Genomic DNA, 25,626 nt, shown 5'->3' with positions numbered 1-25,626 from the left:
TCACCAGGTTCCTAATGACTGGCTTGTGGTTATTGTCATTATTCCTTCAAGGGTGAACTCTCTTATGCCTGCTTCAGCCTCTTTCCCCAAGGGAGCAAATGGCAATGAAGCAATTACATCTGGTTTGTCTCTAATTTGGATCTGGGGTGGGCATTGCTCTCCCTGCCCACAGGTCCTCTCCATGGTTTGTAGAATCAGAGTTCACACCGATTTCTCAGGAGCTGTGAACAGATGTGTATTCATATCCCTATCCTGAATTGTTCTGAACCAACTTATCTTCTGTTGCAATGGAACTTTGAGCCCCTTAGAAATACCACCTGCTTACTGCATTTTGTGCCTTCTAGAGAAAATTGGAAGAACCTCCTTATGACGTGTAGCTGAAAGTATCTGTGTTCATCATGTAAAGGGCTATGTAATAGCAGGTGTAGAATTTGCATTTAGTAATACAACTTTATATGTTCTTGGTCTATGTGTGTTTGTCCAGTGTGTACAACTGATCTCTATATCCTACCCCACACATAACACACTACAACAGGCAGCTCTATGTAGAGTAATTTATCTTGACCTGAGTATAGGTCCACAACTTGATCTAATAGGAAAAAATGTCACAGCATAGTTTAATCTCAGATGGATATATCTAACCCTTGAGAAAGAGGTGGAAAAACATCTCTTTTTCTTAACTTTAATTCCATTAGATCTTGTGGGTTTTCCTGCAACTTGTATCCTAAATCTCTATTATTTTCTTAGTCTCTGCTGCCATAATCCAAGTGCAGGAGTGTTGGGGGCTGTGCCATGTTGGCAGCGCCAGGATGGCGCCTAATCACATCGGCAGCGAGAAGGTTAATTGACATAAGCACACTCAGGTGATTTTCTCGTCCACGCACACAATGTATGCGCATGTGTTCTCGAGCACTAATTGCCTGCTAGAGCATCTCGCCTAGTCTTTGCGTCCTGGAGGTGATATAAGTGTAGGCAGAGCAAGACAGACAAGCAGCAGCCATTACCAGAAAAGCTAGTAGAAGAAGACACACGCGGGGCAGCAGCCAGAGGGAAAAACACGATATAGCAGCCATTAGAAGCAGCCAGAGGGAAAAACACAGCAGTGAGTAGGGGCAGCTGCGGAAGGCAGATTGCGGAACAGAGAACTGAGACGCATCACTAGGGGACCTTAGGTACTAGAAGGTTAGACACACCCTTAGTTCACAGGATGCAGGACTTTAAGGCGTGGCAGGCCTCTCTCCTTCTAAGCTCTAAGAAAAACCTGTCTTTCTTTCAAAGTTTCTCTCTTAAGCAAAGTTTCTTTCTCTCTGATAAGCGGGGTCTCTCTCTCTCTCCTCTCAAAGCAAGTAAACCTCATTTCCCCTATCCTCTATAAACAAACAAACAAGAAAGCAGCGTACTAAAGAGAAAGATAGAAGTGCCTCAGTTTCCACTCCACCACCCATAAGACCCATGCAAGTTGTTGCTGCAGGAGGTGACAAATATCCATGGATTTTGGAACCGCAAAGAGCCAGCGACACAGGAGGGCATCAGTTTGTACCTGAACTGCAGCAACCACCTCCTATTCAGATTCCTGCTGACACTTTCTCTTTGGTATCATCTGATATCTACCTAGAAGTCAGTGAGATTAATCACTTCTTACTTAATCCTTTACTTGAATGCACTACTGTCTAGACTAGACAGAAATTTTAATGATAATGTAAATGGACTTCTATACCTTGGCTCCTCAATAATTCTCTGACTCCAGAGTGACCATGGTCTGGAATTTTCTGTTTCTCAAATGCCCTGGCTCCAGATACTAAACTGGAGTGCCCATTCTCATTGTCTTCTCATGATGGGTTCTTCTGTGAAGAACTCTTTTTAGATTATAAGAATTGGCTTCCTTATCACCTTAGCTTCTAGTATTTTGACACACTCTAACAAAACCATGAATATTTTCCCTCCAATTAATTTCTAAGAGTTTATGTTACAGATATATATGCTGGTATGAAAAATGATACAAGAACAATGTTGGTTGCAACAATGCTGGAACCAGCAAAATATTAGAAACAACCTACATGTTCAACTGATAGCTAATTACTGTTTTCATTGTGATAAACTGATTGTTACTGATACATTGATAAGTAACAACCAAAAGTATAATCCACATCAGCTCACAAGGTCACAAAAATAAAATTTTAACATAGTTTGCTAAAGGATATAGCATTTAAAAGATAATTTCAATCAACTTGCAAGAATTGGTTCATAAATTGTAGTTAAATCCCCAAATGAGTTTATGATAAATTATATAGTGACCCACTATCTTAGCTCTCGAATGATATTTTCCTTTACTTTTTTCCACATTTTTTATTGGGGCATTATCATTGTCCATATTAATGGGATTTAAAGTGTATTTCAATGGCATGGTGAAGGTTAAGAGAGGTGTAAAAACCATTAGACATCACATCATCTAATAGTGTTTATTAGCTTATTACTGACATGGCCATGCACACTAATTCCCTATTCTCAAATTTCAATCCTGAACCCCTCAAGTTGTAACTTTGTCTGATTTGATAAGCATTCTGCTGTTTCATGGTTTCTCCCAAGATGTTCAGTTGTTCTATAAGTGGAAAAATGTCATCTTTTCTTCAGACTGTCACTAGCCTATTAGTGGACAAACAGCCTGAGATAATCAGGTTAAAGTGCTCATACTGATTAATTAAAAACCATGATACTATTACTTAGTATTCACAATGACTTCTCATTCTTCCAGATTTCCATCTCTTTTTCATCTCCAGCAAAAGAGAACTTGAAGAGCATGAGGAGGGAGAACCAGAACAGTGTGTCTGAGTTTCTCCTCCAGAGCAGCAAGGCATGTTCTACGCCCTGTTCCTGGCCATGTACCTGACCACGCTGCTGGGGAACCTGCTCATCATCCTGCTCATCAGGCTGGACTCTCGCCTCCACACCCCCATGTACTTCTTCCTCAGCCACTTGGCCCTCACTGACGTCTGCTTCTGCTCAGTCACAGGTCCAAAGATGCTCATGAACATGCTGATGCAGACTCAGTCCATCTCATATGCTGGGTGCATTTGTCAGGAATTATTTTTTGTATTGTTTGCAAGTCTCAACATCTTCCTTCTAACCTCAATGGCCTATGACAGATATGTGTCATCTGTCATCCTCTTCACTAAGCCAGAATGATGAGACAGAGCCTCTGTTTCCTGCTAGTGGTGATGTCTGGGGTCTTGTCCTCTGCCATTGTCCTTGTGCACACCCTCCTCCTAGCCCAGGTCTCTTTTTTAGAGGCAACACTGTAGGGAACATTCCTCAAGCTTACCTGACAGCAGTCACTGACACCATGGTCTAAGCAAGCCAAAGCATCTGAAGAGAGAAACTGAGGTAATGGTAAAGACTCGCCATGGAATGAAGGTCTTTGCAGTTGCTGAGGCTGAGTTTGAGCTGAGGGGAGGCCTCGTTCTGTCAAGCATCCCAACAAGCTGTGATGTGAGCTCACCCGGACTACCTTGCCTCATGCTGTGTCTGGAGCTTGCCATCCCCCGAGTTCTTTGTCTCAGACCTGTTGCTGGGCAGGATTGCTTAGGCATGCTTGTTTTGTTTACACTACTGTACCCTCAACGTATAGTCCACCTATAGGCTGACTCTGTTATACTTTAAAAGCATGTTAACCTGTGCCTGTATATGTCCTGTGCAACCCTAAATAAAATTAGATCCGTGTCTTCGGAGCTTGATCTCTGATGGCTCAGTAAGCGCGCTGCACAAGGCTAGGTAGGGGAGGCATCGTTCATCCTCACCCTCAGCAAACCCGTTTCTGAACATCTACACAACACACTGCTCCACTTCTTCTGTGACCTCTCTGCCTTACTTAAGCTGTCCAGCTCAGACACCACTGTCAATCAGCTGGCCATCTTCATTGTAGGATTAGTGGTCATTACCCTGCCATTCATGTGCATTCTGGTCTCTTATGGCCACATTGAGGCCACCATCCTGAGAAGACCCTCCATCCAGGGGATCTGCAAAGCCTTGTCCACATGTGGCTCCCACCTCTCTGTGGTTTCCCTGTACTATGGAGCAATTATTGCACTTTACTTTGTCCCCTCATCTAATAGCAGTAAAGACAAGGATGTCACTGTGTCTGTGCTGTACACTGTGGTCACCCCCATGCTGAATCCCTTCATCTACACTCTGAGGAATCGGGATATAAAAGAAGCACTAGAAACATCCTCAGTAGGGGAATAATTTCATTGTGATATTATTCAACCTTTTGTGAAATTTTTTTCTCCTTAAATGTATTGTCTTTTCATAGTTTCATGATTTTATTTTTTGTTTATATTTGTAATTTCCTGTGTTTTAATATTGGTGTGTAACCTCAGTTAGAAATCTAGATTTACCTTCTTTTAAATTATTTTATTTTATTTGTTCTAGTTAGTTGTATATGACAGTAAAATGTGCTCATCCACTTTGAAAGATAATACATTAATAAAGTGTAATCTTTCATTTTTCTGATTATACATATTGCAGGATCACATCAGTCATGCAGTCATACATGTGCATGGTGCAATAATGTCTGTTTTACTCTACTATCATTCCTTCCCCCAAAATCCCTTCCCCTCCCTTCACTCCCCTCTACCTAATTTACAGTAACTGCATTCTTCCCTATTAGCCCCACCTTGTTGTGAATTTGCTTTCCCATCTCAGAGAAAACTTTCGGCCTTTGTTTTTTGGGTTTGGCTTATTTCACTCAGCATTATATTCTCTAACTCCATCCATTTATCAGCAAACGCCAGAATTACATTCTTCTTTAAAGGTGAGTAATATTCCATCATATATACATACCACATTTTCTTAATCCATTCAACTGCTGAAGGGCATCTAGTTTGGTTCTGTAGTTTAGACATTGTGAATTGAGCTGCTATAAACATTGTTGTGACTGAGTCACTATAGTATGTTGATTTTGAGTCCTTTGGGTATAAGCTGAGGAGTGGGTAATTCAGTCAAATGGTGGTTCCATTCCAAGTTTTCTAACCCCATACTGCTTTCCAGAGTGGTTGCACCAATTTCCATTCCCACCAGGAGTGTATGAGTGTACCTTTTCCCCCACATTGTCGCCAACATTTATTGTTGTTTGTATTCTTGATAATTGCTTTTCTGATTGAAGTGAGATGAAATCTTAGAGTACTTTTGATTTGCAATTCTCTAGTGCTAGAAATGTTGAACATTTTCTCATGTTTGTTGATGGTTTGTATATCTTCTTCTGTGAAGTGTCTGCTCAGTTCCTTAGCACCTATATTGATTGGGTTATTTGTTTTTTTGGTGTTAAGTTTTTTGAGTTCTTTATACATATTCGAGATTAATGCTTTATCTGAGGTGCATGTGGTAAAGATTTTCTCCCAATCTGTAGGCTCTCTCTTCACATTACTCATTGTTGCTTTTCCTGAAAAGAAGCTTTTTAGTTTGAGTCCATCCCATTTATTAATTCTTGACTTAATATCTTGTGCTTTAGGTGTCTTGTTAAGGAAGTCAGGTCCCAGGCTGAGATGGTGAATATTTGGGCCTCCTTTTTCTTCTAGTAGTCGCAGGGTCTCTGTTCTACGGCCTAAGTCTTTGATCCACAGTGAGTGGAAATTCGTGCAGGGTGAGAGATAAGGGTTTAATTCATTTTGTTACATGTGACTTTCCATTTTTCTCAGACCCATTTGTTGAATAAGCTATCATTTATCCAGTGAATGATTTTGCCACCTTTGGCTAGTATGAGATACCAGTATTTATGTGGGTTTGTCTCTGTGTCTTCTATTCTGTACCATTGGTCTACAAGTTGGTTTTGGTGGCAATACTATGCTATTTTTATAACTTTAGCTCTGTAGTATAGTTTTGAAATCTGGTATTGTGATGCCTCCTGCTTCACTTTTCTTGATAGGGATTGCTTTGGCTATTTTGGGTCTCTTATTTTTCCAAACGAATTTCATGATTGCTTTTTCTAGCTCTATGAAGTATGTCATTGGGATTTTAATAGAAATTGTATTAAATTTGTATACTGCTTTTGATAGTATGGCCATTTTGACAATATTAATTCTGTCTATTCAGGAGCATGGAAGGTCTTTCCATCTTCTAAGATCTTCTTCAAGTTTCTTTCTTTTTTTTTAATGTTCTATAGTTTTCATTGTAGAGGTCTTTTACCTCTTTTGTTAGATTGATTCCCAAGTTGTTTATTTTTATTTTTATTTTTTGAGGCAATTGTGAATGGGGTAGTGTTCTTTATTTCTGTTTCAGTAGATTCATTACTGATGTTTAGGTATGTGTCTTATTTATGGGTATTGATTTTATCTCCTGCTACTTTGATGAATTCATTTATTAGTTCTAGAAGATATTTTGTGGAATTTGGGGATCTTCCAAATATAGAATCATATCATTGGCAAATAGTGACAGTTTGAGTTCATCTTTATTTATTTGTATACCTTTAATTTCTTTGTTCTAATTGCTCTGGCTAGAGTTTCAAGGACAATGTTGAATAAAAGTGGTGAAAGAGGGCATCCTTGTTTTTATTCAGTTTTTAGAGGGAATGCTTTCAAGTTTTCTTTGTTTAGAATTATGTTGGCCTTGGGTTTAGCATATATGGTTTTATGATTTTGAGGTATGTTCCTACTCTCCCTAGATTTTCTAGTGTTTTGAACATGAAAGGGTGATGTATTTTGTCAAATGCTTCTGCATCTAATGAGATGATCATATGATTCTTGTTTTTAACTCTATTGATATGATGAATTACATATATTGTTTTCCAAACCCCCCACTTGATTGTGGTGCACTATCTTTTTAATATGTTTTTGTATGCAAGTCACCAGAATTTTATTGAGAATTTTGCATCTTTGTTCATAAGGGATATTGGTCTGAAGTTTTCTTTCCTTGATGTGACTTCGACTGCGTTTGGTATCAGGGTGATATTAGCCTCATAGAATGAGCATAGAAGGGTTCCCTCTTTTTCTTTTTCATGGAATAATTTGAGGAGTATTGGTGTTAATTCTTCTCTCAAGGTCTTGTAGAACTTGGCTGAGAATCCATCTGGTCCTGGGCTTTTCTTAATTGGTAGGCTTTTACAGGCATTTTCTATTTCATTACTTATTTTCTATCTCATTTTCTATTTCATTCTATTTAATCCTGTATGGACTTCTGATTCCATTTAGGTAGGTTGTATGTCTCTAGAAATTGTCAATGTCTTCAATATTTTCTATTTTATTGGAGTATAAATTTTCATAATAGTTTCTAATTATCTTCTGTATGTCAGTAGTGTCTATTTTGATGTTTCCTTTTTCATCACATATTTTAATAATTTGGATTTTCTCTCTTGTTCTCTTCATTAGTGTGGTTGTGGGTTTAATCAATTGTATTGATTTTTTTCAAAGAACCAACTTTTTGTTCAGGGATTTTTTTTCAATTACTTCTTTAGTTTCAATTTCATTGATTTCAGTTCTGATTTCAATTATTTCCTGTCTCCTACTGTTTTTGGTGTTGATTTGTTCTTCTTTTAGGGCTTTAGATGTAATGTTAAGTCATTTATTTGTTGACTTTTTATCCTTTTAATAAATGAGCTCAATGCAATGAACTTTCCTCTTAGTGTTGCCTTCATAGTGTCCCAGAGATTTTCATATGTTGTGTCAATATTCTCATTTACCTCTAAGTATGTTTTCATTTCATCCTTGATTTCTTCTACTATCCATTCATCATTTAGAGTAGCTTTATTTTATTATTGATTTCTAACTTCAGTCATGATAAAATGCAGGGTATTATCTCCATTTTTTTTTGTATTTACTAAGAGTTGTTTTGTGGCATAAGATATGGTCTGTTTTAGAGAAAGATCCATGTGCTGCTGAGACAAAAGTGTATTTGCTCGTTGATGAATGAAGTATTCTATATATCTGTTAAGTCAAAATTATTGATTATATTATTTAGTTCTATAGCTTCTTTATTTAGCTTTTGTTTAGCAGATCTGTCCAGTAGTGAGAGAGGTGAGTTAAAGTCATCCAGTATTATTGTGTTATGGTCTATTTGATTCTTGAAATTGAGAAGAGTTTGTTTGATATACATAGATGCTCCATTGTTTGGGGCATAAATATTTACAATTGTTATATTTTGCTGATATATAATCCCCTTCAGTAGAATGAAATGACCTTCTTTGTCCCTTCTGATGAACTTTGGCTTGATGTCCACTTTACCTGATGTGAGGATGGAAACCCCTGCTTGTTTACACAATCCATATGAGTGATATGTTTTTTCCCATACTTTCACCTTCAGTCTGTGGATGTCTTTGTCTGTGACATAAGTCTGTTGGAGACAGCATAATGTTGGGTCTAGTTTTTAAATCCAATCTTCAAGTCCATGTCTTTTGATTGATGAGTTTAGTGCATTAAAATTCAAGGCTATTACTGAGATATGACTTGTATTCCCAGTCTTTTGGTTTATTTCCGGTGTTTAATTTGATTTAGTTTTCTCCTTTGATTGACTGGTCTTGGACTTTTCTTATTTGGGCTTTTCTCCTTTAGTGTAGTTCCTCCCTTTGCTGGTTTTCACTTTTTTATTTACTTCATCCTCATGGAATATTTTGTTGAGAATGTTCTGTAGCCTTTCTAATTGTGAATTCTTTTAACTTTTGCTTATCACAGAAGATTTTTATTTCACCTTCAAATCTGAAACTTAATTTTGCTGTATATAAAGTTCTTGGTTGGCATCCATTTTTCTTTCAGAGCTTGAAATATGCTGTTTCATGTTCAATGACCTAGCTATGAGGGTCTGGGTTGAGAAATCAGTTAAGATCCAAATTGTTTTTCCCCTATGTTTAATTTTTTTTTCATTTTTTTTTTATTTGCTTTCATGGCTGTTCAGATTTTATCCTTATTCTGTATTTTGGTCAATCTCATTATAATGTGTCTTGGTGTGGGTCTGCTCTAGTTTTCTACAGTTGGGCTCTTCTAAGCCTCCTGTATTTGATTTTCCATTTCATTCTTTAGGTTTAGAAATTTTCTGATATTATGTCATTGGAAAGATTGTGCATTCCTTTGGTTTGTATCTCTGCTCCTTCTTCTATCCCAATAAAACTTAAATTTGGTCTTTTTTATGTTGTCCCATAATTCTTGGAAGTTCTGTTCATGGATTATTACCATTTTATCTGCATAGTGAACTGTATTTTCAATATTAAACAGTTTGTCTTCATTGTCTGAGGTTTTGTACTCCAAATGGTCAATGATGGAAAGCATCATTGAATTTATAGTTTGATTTATTGATTCCTTCATTTTGATGATTTCTGCTTGGTTTCCCCCCGCCCCCAATCTCTAACTATTGAAATGATCTTTTACTTCTTGTATTTTCTCTTTGATTTCACTCTTTATACCATCCTTTACTTTGCAGATCAGATTAACCTTGTACATTCTAAACTCTTTCGTGGAAATTTCTTCTACTGTGTTGTCAGTGACTTCTCTTATTGGAGCATCTTGGCTTTTTTGTGGCATTTTGTTCCCTTGTTTTTTAATGTTGCTTATGTGTTCTCCCATCTGTACTGCCATGAATCTGAGATGATACAGATTCAACCCTGTAGACCTATATTGTCACTGAAGAGTTCCAGTTTCCTGCCTTTAAGAGGGAGACCAATACTAACAATACCCAGTGCAAACAATGTACAGCCCCAAATCTAATAATTCCCAGCAAGGCATTCACAGCTCTCTTGCTATAAACAGCAATGATGAGTTCAATCACTGTCCATAATAAAAACAGAAAATTTGATAAACAGATTTACCATCTCAAATAGTGGACAAAGAAAGAACACAAGTAGTGAGGGACATGGTGTTCATGAGGTGGAAAGAAAGAAGCCAGAAGCAAAAATCCACAGGAAGAGTGAAAGAGGAACCAACAGAGATTTGCTGCTAGGTGGAGAAAAGGTAGAAAGGGAATCTAGGAAGACAGACAAGTGAGAAGAAGAATACATATAAAGAGAAGAAAAACATTAAGAACATAAGAACATACAGAATATACAGCAGAACTACAAAATACCATGCATATATCACCATCTTCAACAAGCTAATGCACAAAAAACACCCTGCTCCAAATGTGGTGGAGTGAGATGTCAGAGGAAAAAAACACAAAAATAAAATAAATCTCTGTCAAATATTGAACAACTCTCTCTGCCAGTGTCCGGAAGCTTCTCTATGCTGTCTCCGACTTCCCACAAGACCACCTCACCCCAACAGGCCCTGGAAGCCCCAGTCACTACCCCACCAATCTGGGCCTCAGATGTCCTGGATTCGGCCATGATGCAGGCCCAAGATCTCAATGCCACTGGGAATTGGAGAGAGACCCCAGGGATGCGCGATCCTGAGGGACGGTAACTAGATGGCTGCAAGACACACTCCCAGGAGGAAGACCCCAGGTGCAGCCACACCATAGGCCCCCCAACACTGAGCCTCCTGGTCCTGGTGGGTGTCCCCAGACAGGGGTGACTGTGCCCCAAGGTGGCAGTGACAGTAAACCCATAGGCACCCCAAACAAACCCCAAGCTCTGGCTGGCATCTCAAATGAATGTGGTGGGGTGCAACCAAACCTGGGGTCTTCCTGGCAGCAGGCCTCTGGGCAGTGGTGGAAGTGGTAGCAGCAGGAGTCCATGGCAGCAGGCAGGGGGTCGCCAGCAGCTGCGGACAACGGTGGCATGGGCAGCAGGTGGGGACTGCGGCAGCAGTGGTGGTGTGGCGGCTGTGGCTGCGGCTGCAGCAGCACCCAGAGAGGAGACTCCAGGTGACCTCCAGGGAGCGGCAGCTGCTCTGGTAGCAGCCGGGCATCCGAGGCAGCATTGAGGGCAACGGACCTCCCAGGATGGCGACTGCAACAGCAGCAACGGCTGCAGCAGTGCCCAGAGAAAAGGCCTCGGGCCTCTGTGGCAGTGGCCTCAGGCACAGCTGCACTCCTGCCTTCCAGAGAAGACCTTCCGCTGGCCTCAGTGACATCTGAGGCAGCAACATCCGCCCCTGTATCTTATTTTTTATGCTTCATAGATATCTGGTTGACACACAGTGATCTGATTCACTGGGCGGAGCCACTCCAAAATTCTATTCAGGGAGGGACTCTCCAAGTGCTGCTATAATGGGTAAAGTTGAATAATTATCAAGACATATATGTAGTGATGTGCTAACTGGTGAAATCTAGCTCAGTTCTTATCATAGCATATTAATTAGGTTGGGTGCATGTGTTTCATGCAAGGGACTCAGTTAACTCCTAATTTCCATAGTCACAAATGTCCCCTAGACTCTGACAATATCTTGCACAACTAAATTTTCCATAAAGCCTGTGTGTGTTGAATTGGTGTTAGTTAATTCCATATTAACTATGGAATTGTGTTAGAAGGAATTTCACTGGATATCTCTACTTGACACAAATGTCAGACATTTTCTTGAAAAGAAGTAGAAGTTCCTCTTTATCAGAATGTGCTTTTCCTGATGCCAGGTCTCTTCCTTAGTGTCTAGAAAACACAATGGTGGCCACTGCAAGGTGATTTCCTCAAAGAATCACATTAAAATCAAGAACACCAGCCAAACAGATGAGTTAAGTACTTCAAACACATTAAAATTGAGACATTCATACCCATTTTTAAGGTAACTATAAAAATACAGAAGACATTTTCTCTGTGTGCAAGGACAAAGGATTAATATCCACATTATATGAAAACTGTCTACAATCAAATATGTAAAATACAAACCACCTAATAGAAAGGCAAGAGGAAGACGTGATCACTTATTTCACTTGAGGGAATTTTTAGTAGCAAGGGTAATGATGGTTGTTGTAATGGTGGAGGGTAGGTCTCCTGGTGGGTAGATGACTTTCCACCATGTGGTAATTCAGGAATCAGGCTCCATTGTCTCCAAGCACTGAGGGAATCATCTATGATCTGCTTCCGTCCAATACGTGAATAGATTCATGTGTTTGTAAAAATCTTGACCAAGAAAAACCATACATTTTCTTCCACTAGGAACAATGTCACTGAGACTCACCTAGGTTAGATGAAAATGTAGCAGCTCCCTCCCAGTGAAACTTCACAAATGGTGAAATGTGAGTGGAGAGCCAGCCATCTCTGTCCAAAATGTCCAGTGAACCTAGTGACAGATGCTTTGTTGCTTTAATGGTCAGTGAAGTAGAAAGTAAAAGTACAATGAAAGTTAATTTGTCATTCACAACACTTGCAAAACATTTTTAAAATCTCCTTGTCAATACCATGTGTTACGAGGTAAAGTAACAGGAACTCTGTGGATACAGGTTTAAAATAGTATAATTTTTAAAAAAAAGATTTTTAAGATATGCTTTATGTTTATGAATAAAATAAAAATGAACAGGAAGTGTTCAGACAGCTCTTTTCCCAATCTCTGGCCACAGTTCCTCTATTGACATCTTTACCCTCCTCCATTGACATCTTGCATTGGTGTAAAACATTTGCTACAATTGAACCAAAATTCTTACATTATTAACTAAAATCCATAGTTTTCATTAGGGTTCATGCTTTGTGTTGTACCCTCGTGATTACTTTCCCTTTTTGTTTGTTTGTTTCAGCTTTGTTTTTGACTAGGGCATAGTGACAGGTACCCACTGCTACAGCATCACATAGAATAAATTTTCTACCCTAACATTCTCTTTGCTCTACCTACTCATCCCTCCCGTCCCTGCACTAAAGTCTTAGCATCACTGATCTTTTTATTATCTCTATTATTATGCATTTTCTATGATGTCATGCAGTTGCCATGATTTCATATGAACTTTTTCAGACAGGCTTCTTTTTTTTTTTTTTTTTCAGACAGGCTTCTTAGTGTATCTATTTTGTAGAACAGTTTAGCAGTGAAGTTAAATGAAATAAATGCATATCTTACAATCCAATTTCTTTCCTGAGAATACAATCACCAGATCTGTTGCATATGCACATTAAGTGCAGTATGAGACCATTGTTGGCATATTTTTCATTGTATTAAAATGCTGAAAGAAAAAAATGGATACTAACATTGAGGAGATTTGTCTGCTATGGGTTCACAGTGGAAGATGAAAATATATAGATGAATTTCACGAGGACAATAGTCTCCACAAAAATGAAACCTGGCAAAATAGAGTATTATACAATTTATATACACTCCTGGAGGAGGCAAATTTAAGAATCACTACAAAAGTATAAAATGTATATTTTATATAAGGGACTTTGTAAATATTCAAGGTAGTAGGTTCTCTCAGGAGGAAAGAAGATACAATTGAGGAGGGACCTAAGGAGTTTCAATAATGGTGTTAGTTTTTAATTGTCTAGAGATAGTTAAATGAATATTTCTTTTATTTATATTATTGAAAATGTGGTCATATGTCACATATACATGAACATCCACATAATTTGTACATTACATATATGCACACATATTTGAACTGTATATATGTTATTTTATTTATAAGCTATTTTGGAATGTAAAACTCAAGTAAAATGGGTAAAATATTTCTGGGGTTTGAGAAGTATTCATGTGGTTTACAGGTCTCAGCATTTCACATCACACAGTAACCTGAGTTCCACTTCCTCCAACTGTGGCTAGATTCATGACACTTGCTTGCTATTATCTTTCTTAAATTTTACTTTTGTCCCTTCACCACATAGTAACGGGAATAATTAACATAGAAACATCTGTCACAGTAACCAGGTTAGGAGAATGGGGTCTAGTGCCTTTGCCTGGAGCAGAGGCAGTTTCTTGAGCACTAAGAATAGACTTCACTACTTCAGATGAAAACATGGAACTCTACGTTTGTATACTTGGGCAAGAAAGTACCTTTTTTCATTTGCTATAAATTACAGGTGGATTAAACTGCACTGAAGTCCTGCCTGAACTCAGTTCAGGTGGCCTGCACTTCCTCACGTTCTGCCCACCAGTTCTTCAGCCCACAGCTACAGAACCTGAACCCCCAGATCAGAGTGGACTGATTTTCCATAATTACCACACCACCTGGTAGGTCTTTCAAAAAATCCCTGCTATTGATACTGTGACTCACACCCGGTTGAACTTTCCACAGCCTTGAGGGCTCCAACCAAGTTCCTGTTCACATTTTGTCCTGTATTTATTTTGTTTAGGAATTTCTGCATCAATCCATCTCATTTACATTTATGAGTGGGCCATCTCTCTTTGGGAAAAAAAAGTTATATACCTGATTACCATATCTCTAGTAAAATAACTAAATAATTACCATATTTCCAGTAGAATAATTTAAATAATTGATTTTGAATAAGTTATTATAAATAGCTGATGAGAATATGGGAGGAGGGACAAAGAAAAGTTGATTGATTAACTGTAAGTTAGTTACATAATTCTGGGATTTGTTGCACTGTAGCTTGACTAAAGATAATAATAATGTCACTGCATATGTCAAAGAAGTTAGAAGTAATGATTCGGAATAATTTCAGCACAACAAATAACAAGAGTTTATCTGTAAATATGTACAACTTTTATGTCAATTTTAAAATAAAAATGGGTGAATAAATACAATTCACCAAAAACTTAATTTCTAATTAACTGTGTTATCTCGTGAGAGTAAAAAAGCTTTGTTATAAAAAGAAAACCAACCAGGTTTTAAAAAGAATGATGACCCTGACTAAGTAAAAAATTCCAATGCTGGTAAGACAAGGATACTAAGTGAAAAGTAACAGTCTGCAGATGTGTTTGTGAAAATCTTTCCTGAGACTCTAAGATCACAAGAAAGTTAAACAGAGACAAAACTGGATTCAAAGTGAAGCAAAGCTGAATAAAGACTTTTATATCAGGAATTATCAAGAAACAGCAATTCAGAGATAAAATGATACATGTGAGGACTGAGAAGATATAATATCCATAATAAAAAAATTGTCCTTCATGCTGAAAAATCTTCCTCTCCTGAGGATGTTTCCCAGAGCTCCTTTCACATCATGATTCCTCAGACTGTAGATGAAGGGATTCAGCATAGGGGTGACCACAGTGTACAACACAGACACAGTGACGTCTTTGTCTTTATTGCTACTGGATGAGGGGACAAAGTAGAGTCCAATAATTGCTCCATAGTACAGAGAAACCACAGGGAGGTGGGAGCCACATGTGGACAAGGCTTTGCAGATCCCCTTGATGGAGGGTCTTCTCAGGACGGTGGCCCCAATGTGGCCATAAGAGACCAAAATGCATATGAATGGCTTTGATCCTACAATGAGAATAACCAGCTCATTGACAGTGGTGTCGGAGCTGGACAGCTTAGTAAAGCAGAGAGATCACAGAAGAAGTGGGGCAGAGAGTTCTCTCTCAGGAAAGAGACGGTCTAGGAGGATGGTTTGTACAAAGGAATTGGCAAAGGATAAAACCCAAGACACAACAACTAGCTGGAAACAGATTCTGACTCATTCATGATGGTGTAGTGGAGAGGTTGGCATATGGCCACATATCTGTCATATGCTACTGATGTCAGAAGGAAGCTGTCAAGACCCGTAAATGATAAGAAATATACCTGTGCAATGCATCCAGGATATGAGACGGATTGACAGTGTCAACATGTCCATGAGCATCTTTAGGACAGTGACAAATGAGAAAGGGATGTTGGTGGGGGCCAAGTGACTGGGAAAGAAGTACATGGGGGTGTGGAGGTGCAAGTCCAGCCTGATGAGCAGGATGATGAGCAGATTCCCCAGCACTGTGGTCAGGTACATGCCTTGCTCCTCTGGATGCATGGGGAACCCCAGGAAGAGAAAATCAACCTCGCTGCTTTGATTATCCCTCCTAAAGTTCTTCTTCTCTTTTGCTGGATATGAAAAAGAGTTGGAAATGTGAAAGAATGAGACATCATTGTGACTACTGCACAATAAAACCCTGGCTTTGGACTAGTCAGTTTGTGCATTTTAATTCAAATATTTCAAGATTTTTTCCACATTATTGGGCTAGAGAGGTTCTGAACAGAGAAGATTTTTGTCCTCTTGGAACCAACACCAGCATCATTTGGAGAAAACATGAAATATTTTAATGCTTATCAGATCAGATATGTTTCAAACACAAACTCAAAGTCAACAACAATCCGAATGGAGAAAAACAGAAAGCATTTCCTCTAAATACAAAAACAAGAAAGGGATGTCCACTCTCACCACTCCTATTCAACATAGTCCTTGAAATTCTAAACAGGACAATCAGGTGAGAGGAGGAAATTAAAAGGACATAAATAGGAAAATAGGAGCTCAAATTATCTGTCTGCTGCCAACATGACTACATCTAGAAGACCCAAAACACCCCACCTGAAGACTCAGAGAGCTGACGAGCAAAAGGGATACAAGATGCACATACATAATTTCTTTCCTGTACTCCAATAATTACTGAGAAGAAATCAGGAAAGTTATTCAATTCATAATGATCTCAAAAAATAAAATAGTTTGAAATTACTCTACCCAAGGAGGTGAAAGACCTCTATAGAACAGGAAGAAAGAAATGAAGGAAGACCTTAGAAAATGGGCAGGCTTCCCATGTTCTTGGATAGATAGAATTAATATCACCCAAACGACAGACTATCAAAAGTTTTATGTGCTTTCAATGCAATCTCCATCAAAATATCATGAGCATTTTTCATGAAACTAGAAAAAACAGTCCTAAAATTCATTTGGAAGAATGAAAGACCCAAAATAGCCAATATACTACTGATCAAGAAGAATGAAGCAGGAGGCATCACAATACCCGTTCTCAAATTATACTACAGAGCCATAGTAACAAAAGCAGCATGGCATTGACACCAAAACAGACACGAAGACCAACAGAAGATAGTTACCCACATAATCACAGTTTTAACTGACCCACATAGATACAGTCATCTGATCATCAACAAAGGTACCAAAAACATGTTGGAAAAATATGGGATTTTTAGCAAATGGTGCCAGAAATATTGGTTATCCATACATAGAAGAATGAAAGTAGATTCCTATTTCACCCTACACAAAAGTCAACACAAAGTGGATCAAAGACACAGGAATTAGAGCAGAAACTCCGCATTTGTTAGAAGAAAATACAGATTCAGCATTTCAACATATTGGCACAAGCACCAACTCTCTTAACAAGACCCCTAAAGTTCAAGAAATAAAACCAAGAATTAATAATTGGGACAGAATCCAATTTAAAAATTTCTGCACAGCAAAGAAAACCAGAGCATGGGAGCCTACAGAGAGGGAGACAATCTTTGCAGCTACTCCTTCTATAGGGAATTAATATCCAAAATGAATATAAAAAAAAAACAACACCAAAAATAAAAAACCCAACCAAATAACCCAATCGATAAGTGGGTAAAAGAACTAAACATACATGTCTCAAAAGAAAAATTACAAATGGTCAAAAAATACATGAAAAATGAGTTCAACACTCCTAACAACCAGGGAAATTTAAATCAAATTTACTTTGAGATATTCTCTCTTTTAAGATTCAATGGAAATCATCAAGAATACAAGTAATAATCTTCTCTTCCATTTAAGGACTGTATGAGTTTATCCATTTCTACACATTTTAAATAATCTGCCCAATGACCCTTCAAACCTTCCAATCCCAACATTGTTGTCACTGTTGTTTGACGGATATTTAGGTGGCCTGAAGTTGAGTGAGAATGTGGGTGCTAACGGATGCTGTGTTGGTGTGTGGTTTTCTTTCTTATGTGTCAGCTTTACTGTTCAAAAAGATCCCCCCAAATTACAAGTACATGTTTCTGAGCTTTGGTTCCTCTGATTGACATTGAATAACTTTCAGAAAGCTCTCTGATATTCTTTGCTATTTTTTAAAAAAAATTTATTTGTTCTTTTTAGTTATACATGAGAGTAGAATCTAATTTGAGGATAGTGCATTGTGTGAGTGTGGTACTGAAGAACCATAGAACATTTTGTTCATTTTTGAGTGGGGAAATGAATAAAATAATCACTTTGAGTTAAAAAAAAAAAGAAATAATAATAAATACTGGTGAGGATGTGGGGGCCAAGATACAATTTTACATTGTTGATGTGACTGCAAATCAGTACAATCACTTTGGAAAGAAGTATGGAGACTCCTCAAAAAACTAGGAATAGAACTACCATGAGACCCCACTCTCCCACTTGTCAGAATTTATCCAAAAGAACTAAAATAAGCATACTATAGTGATACAGGCACACTGTTGTGTATAGCAACACAATTCACAGTAACCACGTTAGAAAGCCAACCCAGGAGCCTATCAACAGATGAACAGATTTTAAAATTGTGTTAAATACACAGTTTTAGTTAGTCATAAAGATGAAAGATATTACCACATTTGCCGGTAAATGGATGAAACTGGACAACATCGTGCTAAGAGAAATAAGCCAAACTCAATCTAGTGTCAAGTGTTTTCTCTCATATAAAGAGTGGGAGAAGGACCCTGTGAAAATACAAGGGGTGTCTCTGGGGTAGAGGAAGGACATAGAAGGAATGGAGGAGCAATGGCAAAAGTGAGGACCAGCAGAATGAAAATGACCAAATCATGCTATGGACAAATATGAATATACCAAAGAGAAGTTCATCTTTACATTTACATCTATACATCACCAATAAAGAGCTAATAAATAAATACAAGGACTACCAGTAGAGTAGAAGAAGGTGAACAGGAGAAGGGACGAGGGGAGAGAAGGTGTTAAGTACTAGTAATTAAAGAGAGATTCATATTCCATGCATGTATGGTTATGTGAAAATGAGCCCCACTATTATGTGTATTCATAAAATGCACTAATAAAAACATTAAAAGAGAAAGGCAGACTCTGCTGGTGGGGACATGCACAATCTGAGCAGAAATGAGGTCGGCACCCTGCATATTGAGCCGGTATGTACTTCCCGCAGGTTCAGTGAGAGCTGGGAAGGGGACCTCCTTAAAGTGAGACTCACTGTCTAGACTCTCTCCAAAGATTGGAAACCCTTGCCTACTTTTATTTATTTATTTATTTATTTTTTTATCATTTTTTGTGTCTCTAAAACACAAGGACCACATTTTCTTTTCTTTTCACTAGGTGGGTGAGCGCCCACCCCCAAGAGGGAGTCACCGTCCAGGAGTGAGAATGTACCAGGAACCCATCTGGAGTTCTAGGGGCAGGAGCTGTGGTGTCCAGTATGTAGGTCTTCCAAGCAGAGCACGGCAGAGTGTGTATCCTGACGACATTGGCCGTCTGAGCTGAGCCTTGTTCTAAAATGGCTCTTTTTGTGCATTGAGGTCATGGCAGTGAAAACACTTACTAAAACACTATAAAAGGCAAATTTTAGCAGAAGGTAGTTGTGCATACATGCTTGTAAAAAGTTTTTAACAATTAACCAGACAATTCAATACAGACAGACATTATACTCCCAGTGAAACAATTGAAGAAAGATGTTCACATCAAGGTCAAGAAGAATCAGGGCTGGGGTGTAACCCAGGAGCAGAGGACTAGTGTATACAAGGCTCTGGTTTCAATCTTCAGTGCAAAAAAATAAACAAAGATTGGCTAAAAAAGAGCAATTTAGAGAGGACATGATACATGTGAAAATCATATTTCCATTAACTGAGAAGATAAAGCCCATCAAACCAAAAATAATCTACTCAGGACATTTCCCAGAGCTGTTTTGATGTCCCGATTCCTCAGACTATAGATAAAGGGATTCAGCATGGGGGTGACCAGAGTGTACAACACAGACACAACATCTTTGCCAATATTGCTATTAGATGAGAGGACAAAGTAGAGTCCAATAATTGTTCCATAGTACAGGGAAATCACAAAGAGGTGGGAGCCACATGTGGACAAGGCTTTGCAGATCCCCTTGATGGAGAGTCTTCTCAGAATGGTGGCCCCAATGTGGCCATAAGACACCAGAATACATATAAATGGTAGGGTAATGACCACTGATCCTACAATGAGGATGGCCAGCTGATTGATGGTGGTATCGGAGCTGAACAGCTTAAGTAAGGCAGAGAGGTTACAGAAGAAGTGGTGAATAGTGTTGTTTCTAAGGAAAGAGAGCCGGACTAGGAGGAGGGTGTGCAAAAGGGCCACAGCAGAACACAAGACCCAGGATACAAAGACTAGCAGGAAACAGAGACCCTGTCTCATCATTCTGATGTAGTGCAGGGGGTGACAGATGGCAACATATCTGTCATAGGCCACTGAGGTCAGAAGGAAGCTGTCAACACCTCTGAATAATGAGAAGATTTCCTGACAAATGCACCCAGCATATGAGATGGACTGAGTCTGCATCAGCATGTTCATGAGCATCTTTGGAGCTGTGACTGAGGAGAAGCAGATGTCAGTGAGGGCCAAGTGGCTGAGGAAGAAGTACATGGGGGTGTGGAGGCGAGAGTCCAGCCTGATGAGCAGGATGATGAGCAGGTTCCCCAGCAGCGTGGTCAGGTACATGGCCAGGAACAGGGTGTAGAACATGCCTTGCTGCTCTGGCTGGATGGGGAACCCCAGGAGGAGGAACTCAGACACACTGCTCTGGTTCTCCCTCCTCATGATCTTCAAGTTCTCTTTTACCGAAATGGAAATGTGAAAGAATGATAAATCACTGTGACTGTTATATAATAAAAGCATGATGTTAACTAGTCAGTAAATGCATTTCAACGGTGAATATCTCAAGCTTTTTGACGCACTAGTGGACTAGTGATATTTTGGAGAAAGGATGTCATTTGTACAACTAGGAAGCAACCCAACATCTTTTGCAAAAAACCGTGAAACTCCTCAAGGAGCATGAGATCAAGCCAAATCCAAGGACTCACGAAGAATCTGAGATTAGGAAACAAGGTGGAAGCCCAGGTCAAAAACCAGTTATTAGAAAAATGAGTGGGTGATCACTAAAGGTTCGTTGGCCTCTCTTAACTTCTCCACGCCTCTGAGTCTCACTTTGGCTAATGCTTTAATTCCAAGAACCAGATCAAATGCAGAGAATCCAATGGGGAAATTTCCATCTATAAGATTTCAGCATGTGCAGAGGTGGTGGAAATATCCTATGGAGCAAGTTGAGGACAGGCTTTAAGGGTAGAAATATAAGTCAGTAACAAGATTTCAAGTGGCATACCTGGCCATACATCTATCGGATCTTCCTTTAAGGATATTCTTTCCCCGGGCGGGTGAGAAGGCTCCGCGCGGGTGAAGGGCTGCCTCCTGCGCGGCCTTCAGAGGACACGCGCGGTCCTACCCTTGGGTCTCAGCGCCGGCCCCTCCCCCGCCCACCGCGGTCACCCGGGAAACGAGTCGCGATAGCCGGCGGACTTGAAGCTGGTTTCATGGCAGCCGCGAAGAAAGCAGTTTTGGAGCCGTTGGTGGGGGCAGTGGACCAGGGTACCAGCTCCACACGCTTCTTGGTTTTCAATTCAAAAACAGCTGAACTACTTGGTCATCACCAAGTAGAAATAAAACAGGAGTTCCCAAGAGAAGGATGGGTGGAACAAGATCCTACGGAAATTCTGCAGTCTGTCTATGAATGTATCGAGAAAACCTGTGAGAAGCTTGGACAGCTCGGTATTGATATTTCCAACATAAAAGCTATCGGCGTCTGCAACCAGAGGGAAACCACTGTAGTCTGGGACAAGTTAACTGGAGAGCCTCTCTACAGTGCCGTGGTGTGGCTTGATCTAAGAACCCAGTCTACCGTTGAGAATCTTAGTCAAAGAATTCCAGGAAATAATAACTTCGTCAAGTCCAAGACAGGCCTTCCACTTAGCACTTACTTCAGTGCAGTGAAGCTTCGTTGGCTCCTGGACAATGTGAGAAAAGTTCAAAAGGCTGTTGAAGAAAATAGAGCTCTTTTTGGGACCATTGATTCATGGCTTATTTGGAATTTGACAGGAGGCGTCCGCGGAGGTGTCCACTGTACGGATGTAACAAATGCAAGTAGGACCATGCTTTTCAACATTCATTCTTTGAAATGGGATGAAGAGCTCTGCGAATTTTTTGAGATTCCAATGGAAATTCTTCCCAGCGTTCGAAGTTCTTCTGAGATCTATGGCCTAATGAAAACTGGAGCCTTGGAAGGTGTGCCAATATCTGGGTGTTTGGGGGACCAGTCTGCTGCTTTGGTGGGACAAATGTGTTTCCAGAATGGACAAACCAAAAACACGTATGGTACAGGATGTTTCTTACTGTGTAATACAGGCCGTAAGTGTGTATTTTCTGAACATGGCCTTCTGACCACAGTGGCTTACAAACTTGGCAGAGACAAACCGGTGTATTACGCATTGGAAGGTTCTGTTGCTATAGCTGGTGCTGTTATTCGCTGGCTAAGAGACAATCTTGGTATTATAAAGTCCTCAGAGGAAATCGAAAAACTCGCTAAAGAAGTAGGTACTTCTTATGGCTGCTACTTCGTTCCAGCATTTTCAGGGTTATATGCACCTTATTGGGAACCCAGTGCAAGAGGGATAATCTGTGGACTCACTCAGTTCACCAATAAATGCCATATCGCTTTTGCTGCATTAGAAGCTGTTTGTTTCCAAACCCGAGAGATTTTGGATGCCATGAATCGCGACTGTGGAATTCCACTCAGTCATTTGCAGGTAGATGGAGGAATGACCAGGAACAAAATTCTTATGCAGCTGCAAGCAGACATTCTGTATATTCCGGTAGTGAAGCCCTCCATGCCTGAAATAACTGCACTGGGTGCTGCCATGGCAGCAGGGGCTGCAGAAGGAGTTGGCGTTTGGAGCCTTGAACCTGAGGACTTGTCAGCCGTCACGATGGAGCGGTTTGAACCTCAGATCAATGCTGAGGAAAGTGAAATTCGCTATTCTACATGGAAGAAAGCTGTGATGAAGTCAATGGGCTGTGTTACAACTCAGTGTCCGGAAAATGGTGACCCTAGTATCTTCTGTAGTCTGCCCTTGGGCTTTTTTATTGTGAGTAGCATGGTAATGTTAATTGGAGCAAGATACCTCACAGGTATCCCATAATACCAACTCATAATCCCATAATACCAACTCATGGATTCTCAAGATGCATTACATAAAAAAGGTAATGAGAGAATCCAGCAATTCTGTCTCTTAATGTGATGACACTATTCATAGACTGATTTTATTTATAAGCCACTTGCTGCATGATCCTCCAAGTAGACCTGTGGCTTGAAATAAAGAAAATGCAGCAGAAAGAATGCTAAAAAAAAAAGATATTCTTTCCCACTCAACATGTTCAATCTCTCACCCTTACCCTTTCCATAGAAATTTCCTTGGAATGTGGGGAAATGGTTAGGTTTTTCTTTCATTCCCCCCCTTTGTGTTCCCTCAGGTAGAAGTAGAAAATTTTCATTCAAGTCCTCAGAACACCAGAACATAATTGTCTTTTCCAGTCACATCCAGGATCTGCCAGAGAATAGGCTTTGTGTAAATGTCCATCTAGCATAAGGAAATAGTACCTTCTCCTTTTTATTGTTCCCATTCTTATGCCAAAAATCCTTAACTGGTATTGTTCCTGTCATAATTCTAAGATTTCTTATACTTTGATAATCATTCCTCTCACTCCTTCAAGTCAGCTGATCTTACACCTATTCATGGAAAAATTACAAATTAATAAGGACAGAGAACACGATGATCTGTTTGCCACGCAATAGAATCCATATTTTATGCAAAGACTCACTGGACTGATCATCTTTGTCTTTGAAAGCTGGAGAGGTGTCTCAACTTAGGACTCATCACTCAGATTTGGGATTAACTGAAGTTTAAAGTATCAATTCTCTCAATTCAAATGAAATTCTCTTTAACATTTCTGCATTCTTCAGCTTACTAATTTAAAAATCCTGTTAAAGTAATGTTGTTACCTGACTTGGACACATTCAGTTGTGTTGCTTATACTATAAAAAAAACTATCAGTTCATTGGAACAAAAATAGCAATTAGTTGTCTTTTCATCATTTAGTTTGCTCCAATATTTTGTATTTCCAGCAGTATTTACTACATTGTAATAACAATATTCATTTGTAATTTGGGACATTAGTATACATTATTATACTAATTAGTGTACATTATTATACTATGCATATATTAGTATATATCTATCTCTCTTTATATATATATAATATAAAGTTCTAGGAATAAAATGTGAGGTAATATATAGTGACAATTTTAAAAGCTTTTCAAATTACAAAAGGTTAAAGTGACAGAAAGGTCATTCTATGTGTTCTTTAAAAGGAGCATTTACTAGAGATCCCGCCTCATGAAGAATAAAACAATGAGCACTCTAGTTGGGTGCTAGAGCACTTGGTGAGCAGAGAAACCTCAAGACCACGGTCATCGGGGAAAAACGTGGATGGAGCCAGAGTTATGAGGCTTTGTCCGCTGTAATAGAAAGCTTCAATCCTATTCCAAAGCAACAGCACACTCAAAAATAAATAAATAAATAAAAAGCTTAAGAAGTAATGAAATATTTTAAGTAGCTTTCTTGTACTGGGTGGAGATAGAATTATAGCTAGGAAAGGGTCAGCAGAAATCTGAATAGGAAGCTATTACAGCTATGTAAACACAAAATAACACCTGTTTACACCTGGAGTGAGGCAGTAGAGATGAATAAAAATGACAGTTTTAGAACAAAATTACAGTTTTAGTATAAAATTTAGAAAAACTCCCAACAGGATCTAATGGGGGTTAAAGCTATACAAAGGAAAAATTTTTTTTCTAGTATCTTCTCAAAAATGAGACATAAGATCAGTTTGAAAAAGAAAAAAAAAAAACACACTTCTAACTGGAGATTTGGTTTTGCTATCTTCTTAAAATCTGTATAGGATCTCAGGTGGAGTTTGAGTACCCTACACAGAACCATGTGTCAAGCTCTGGTGTGAGGAGGTGTAGAGTCTAGGGAGCAGAAGCACACGCATATGTAACACAGAAACACACACAGTGATGTGTAAGTTCTACTTGTGCTCTGACTGGGCCCCTTACATGATGAGCACAGATACCATCAGCTATAAGACATGAGAAGGTCTTTACCTTTCTTTCCAGAAGTCATGGAATGCAGTGAAACAGGTGGAGTCTCTAAAGAGCTCAAAGATCCATAGCAACAGGGAGAAGAGTTATCAGTTCAGAATCAAACCATTTGTGTGTGCATGTGTGTGTGTGTGTGTCCACATGTGTCCATAGTTCTGAGAAATCAGTCTGATTAATAATTTTTCAAACCATCCACAGCTCCACATTAGAGAAAATCAGGACATGATTGCTTCACTGCCTTTGCTTCCCTTATGGGAGGAACCACATGTGGAAGTAGGCCTAAGGGATTTCACTCTTGGAGGAATAATGACATTACCAACAGGCAGGAACCTAGCAATGCACACTATTTTTGCTTTCTCAGTTTACCTTGAGGAAAGTGTGATGAGAGTCCATCACAAACCAGGGTGAGGGTTGAGTGTGATAACCCAAAGATCTCAGTAATGAACCCCATACTATTTAAAAGGCCTCAGAAACACTCATACCTTCATTCTCTGATCAAAAGAGTGAAAGAGAATACATGTCACAGTCACCCCTGAACCCCGAGGAATGGAATAGAGTTTCTACAAATCTCTCTCTTGGCACAAACTATGATGCCAGCATTCCATTGGTGCAAGATTCTTATTATAACATAGAATTACCATTCGGTATATGCATTCTACTAATCCCC

At 39.2% G+C, this 25,626-nt stretch overlaps 2 protein-coding genes and 2 pseudogenes across 4 annotated transcripts; 2 read left to right on the top strand and 2 right to left on the bottom strand.

Annotated features, from left to right (window-relative positions):
* Positions 1-2,797: 2,797 nt before the first annotated feature.
* Positions 2,798-4,250, top strand: LOC306644902 (olfactory receptor 1J21-like; annotated as a pseudogene). The gene is made up of 2 exons: positions 2,798-3,295; positions 3,801-4,250. The product of its transcript is annotated as an olfactory receptor 1J21-like (transcript).
* A 10,574-nt stretch (positions 4,251-14,824) lies between these two features.
* LOC306644901 (olfactory receptor 1J21-like) lies at positions 14,825-15,730 on the bottom strand (annotated as a pseudogene). The gene has a single exon. The product of its transcript is annotated as an olfactory receptor 1J21-like (transcript).
* A 3,846-nt stretch (positions 15,731-19,576) lies between these two features.
* Positions 19,577-20,506, bottom strand: LOC306644900 (olfactory receptor 1J21-like; the record flags this gene model as incomplete). The annotated part of the gene is made up of 1 exon (XM_079112156.1): positions 19,577-20,506. One exon carries the CDS (start codon positions 20,504-20,506, stop codon positions 19,577-19,579), a length of 930 nt encoding a protein of 309 aa, XP_078968282.1.
* A 661-nt stretch (positions 20,507-21,167) lies between these two features.
* Positions 21,168-22,938, top strand: LOC306645732 (glycerol kinase-like; the record flags this gene model as incomplete). The annotated part of the gene is made up of 1 exon (XM_079113793.1): positions 21,168-22,938. The coding sequence occupies exon 1, from the start codon at positions 21,277-21,279 to the stop codon at positions 22,936-22,938; it is 1,662 nt and encodes a 553-aa protein (XP_078969919.1). The 5' UTR covers positions 21,168-21,276.
* Between the last annotated feature and the right edge of the window lie 2,688 nt (positions 22,939-25,626).

Source organism: Sciurus vulgaris (genome assembly GCF_902686455.1).
Source record: "Sciurus vulgaris genome assembly, chromosome: 15".
Classification (NCBI taxonomy): Eukaryota; Metazoa; Chordata; class Mammalia; order Rodentia; family Sciuridae; genus Sciurus; species Sciurus vulgaris.
Note: the sequence above shows the minus strand (reverse complement) of the source record. Positions and strands in the feature narration are given on the sequence as shown.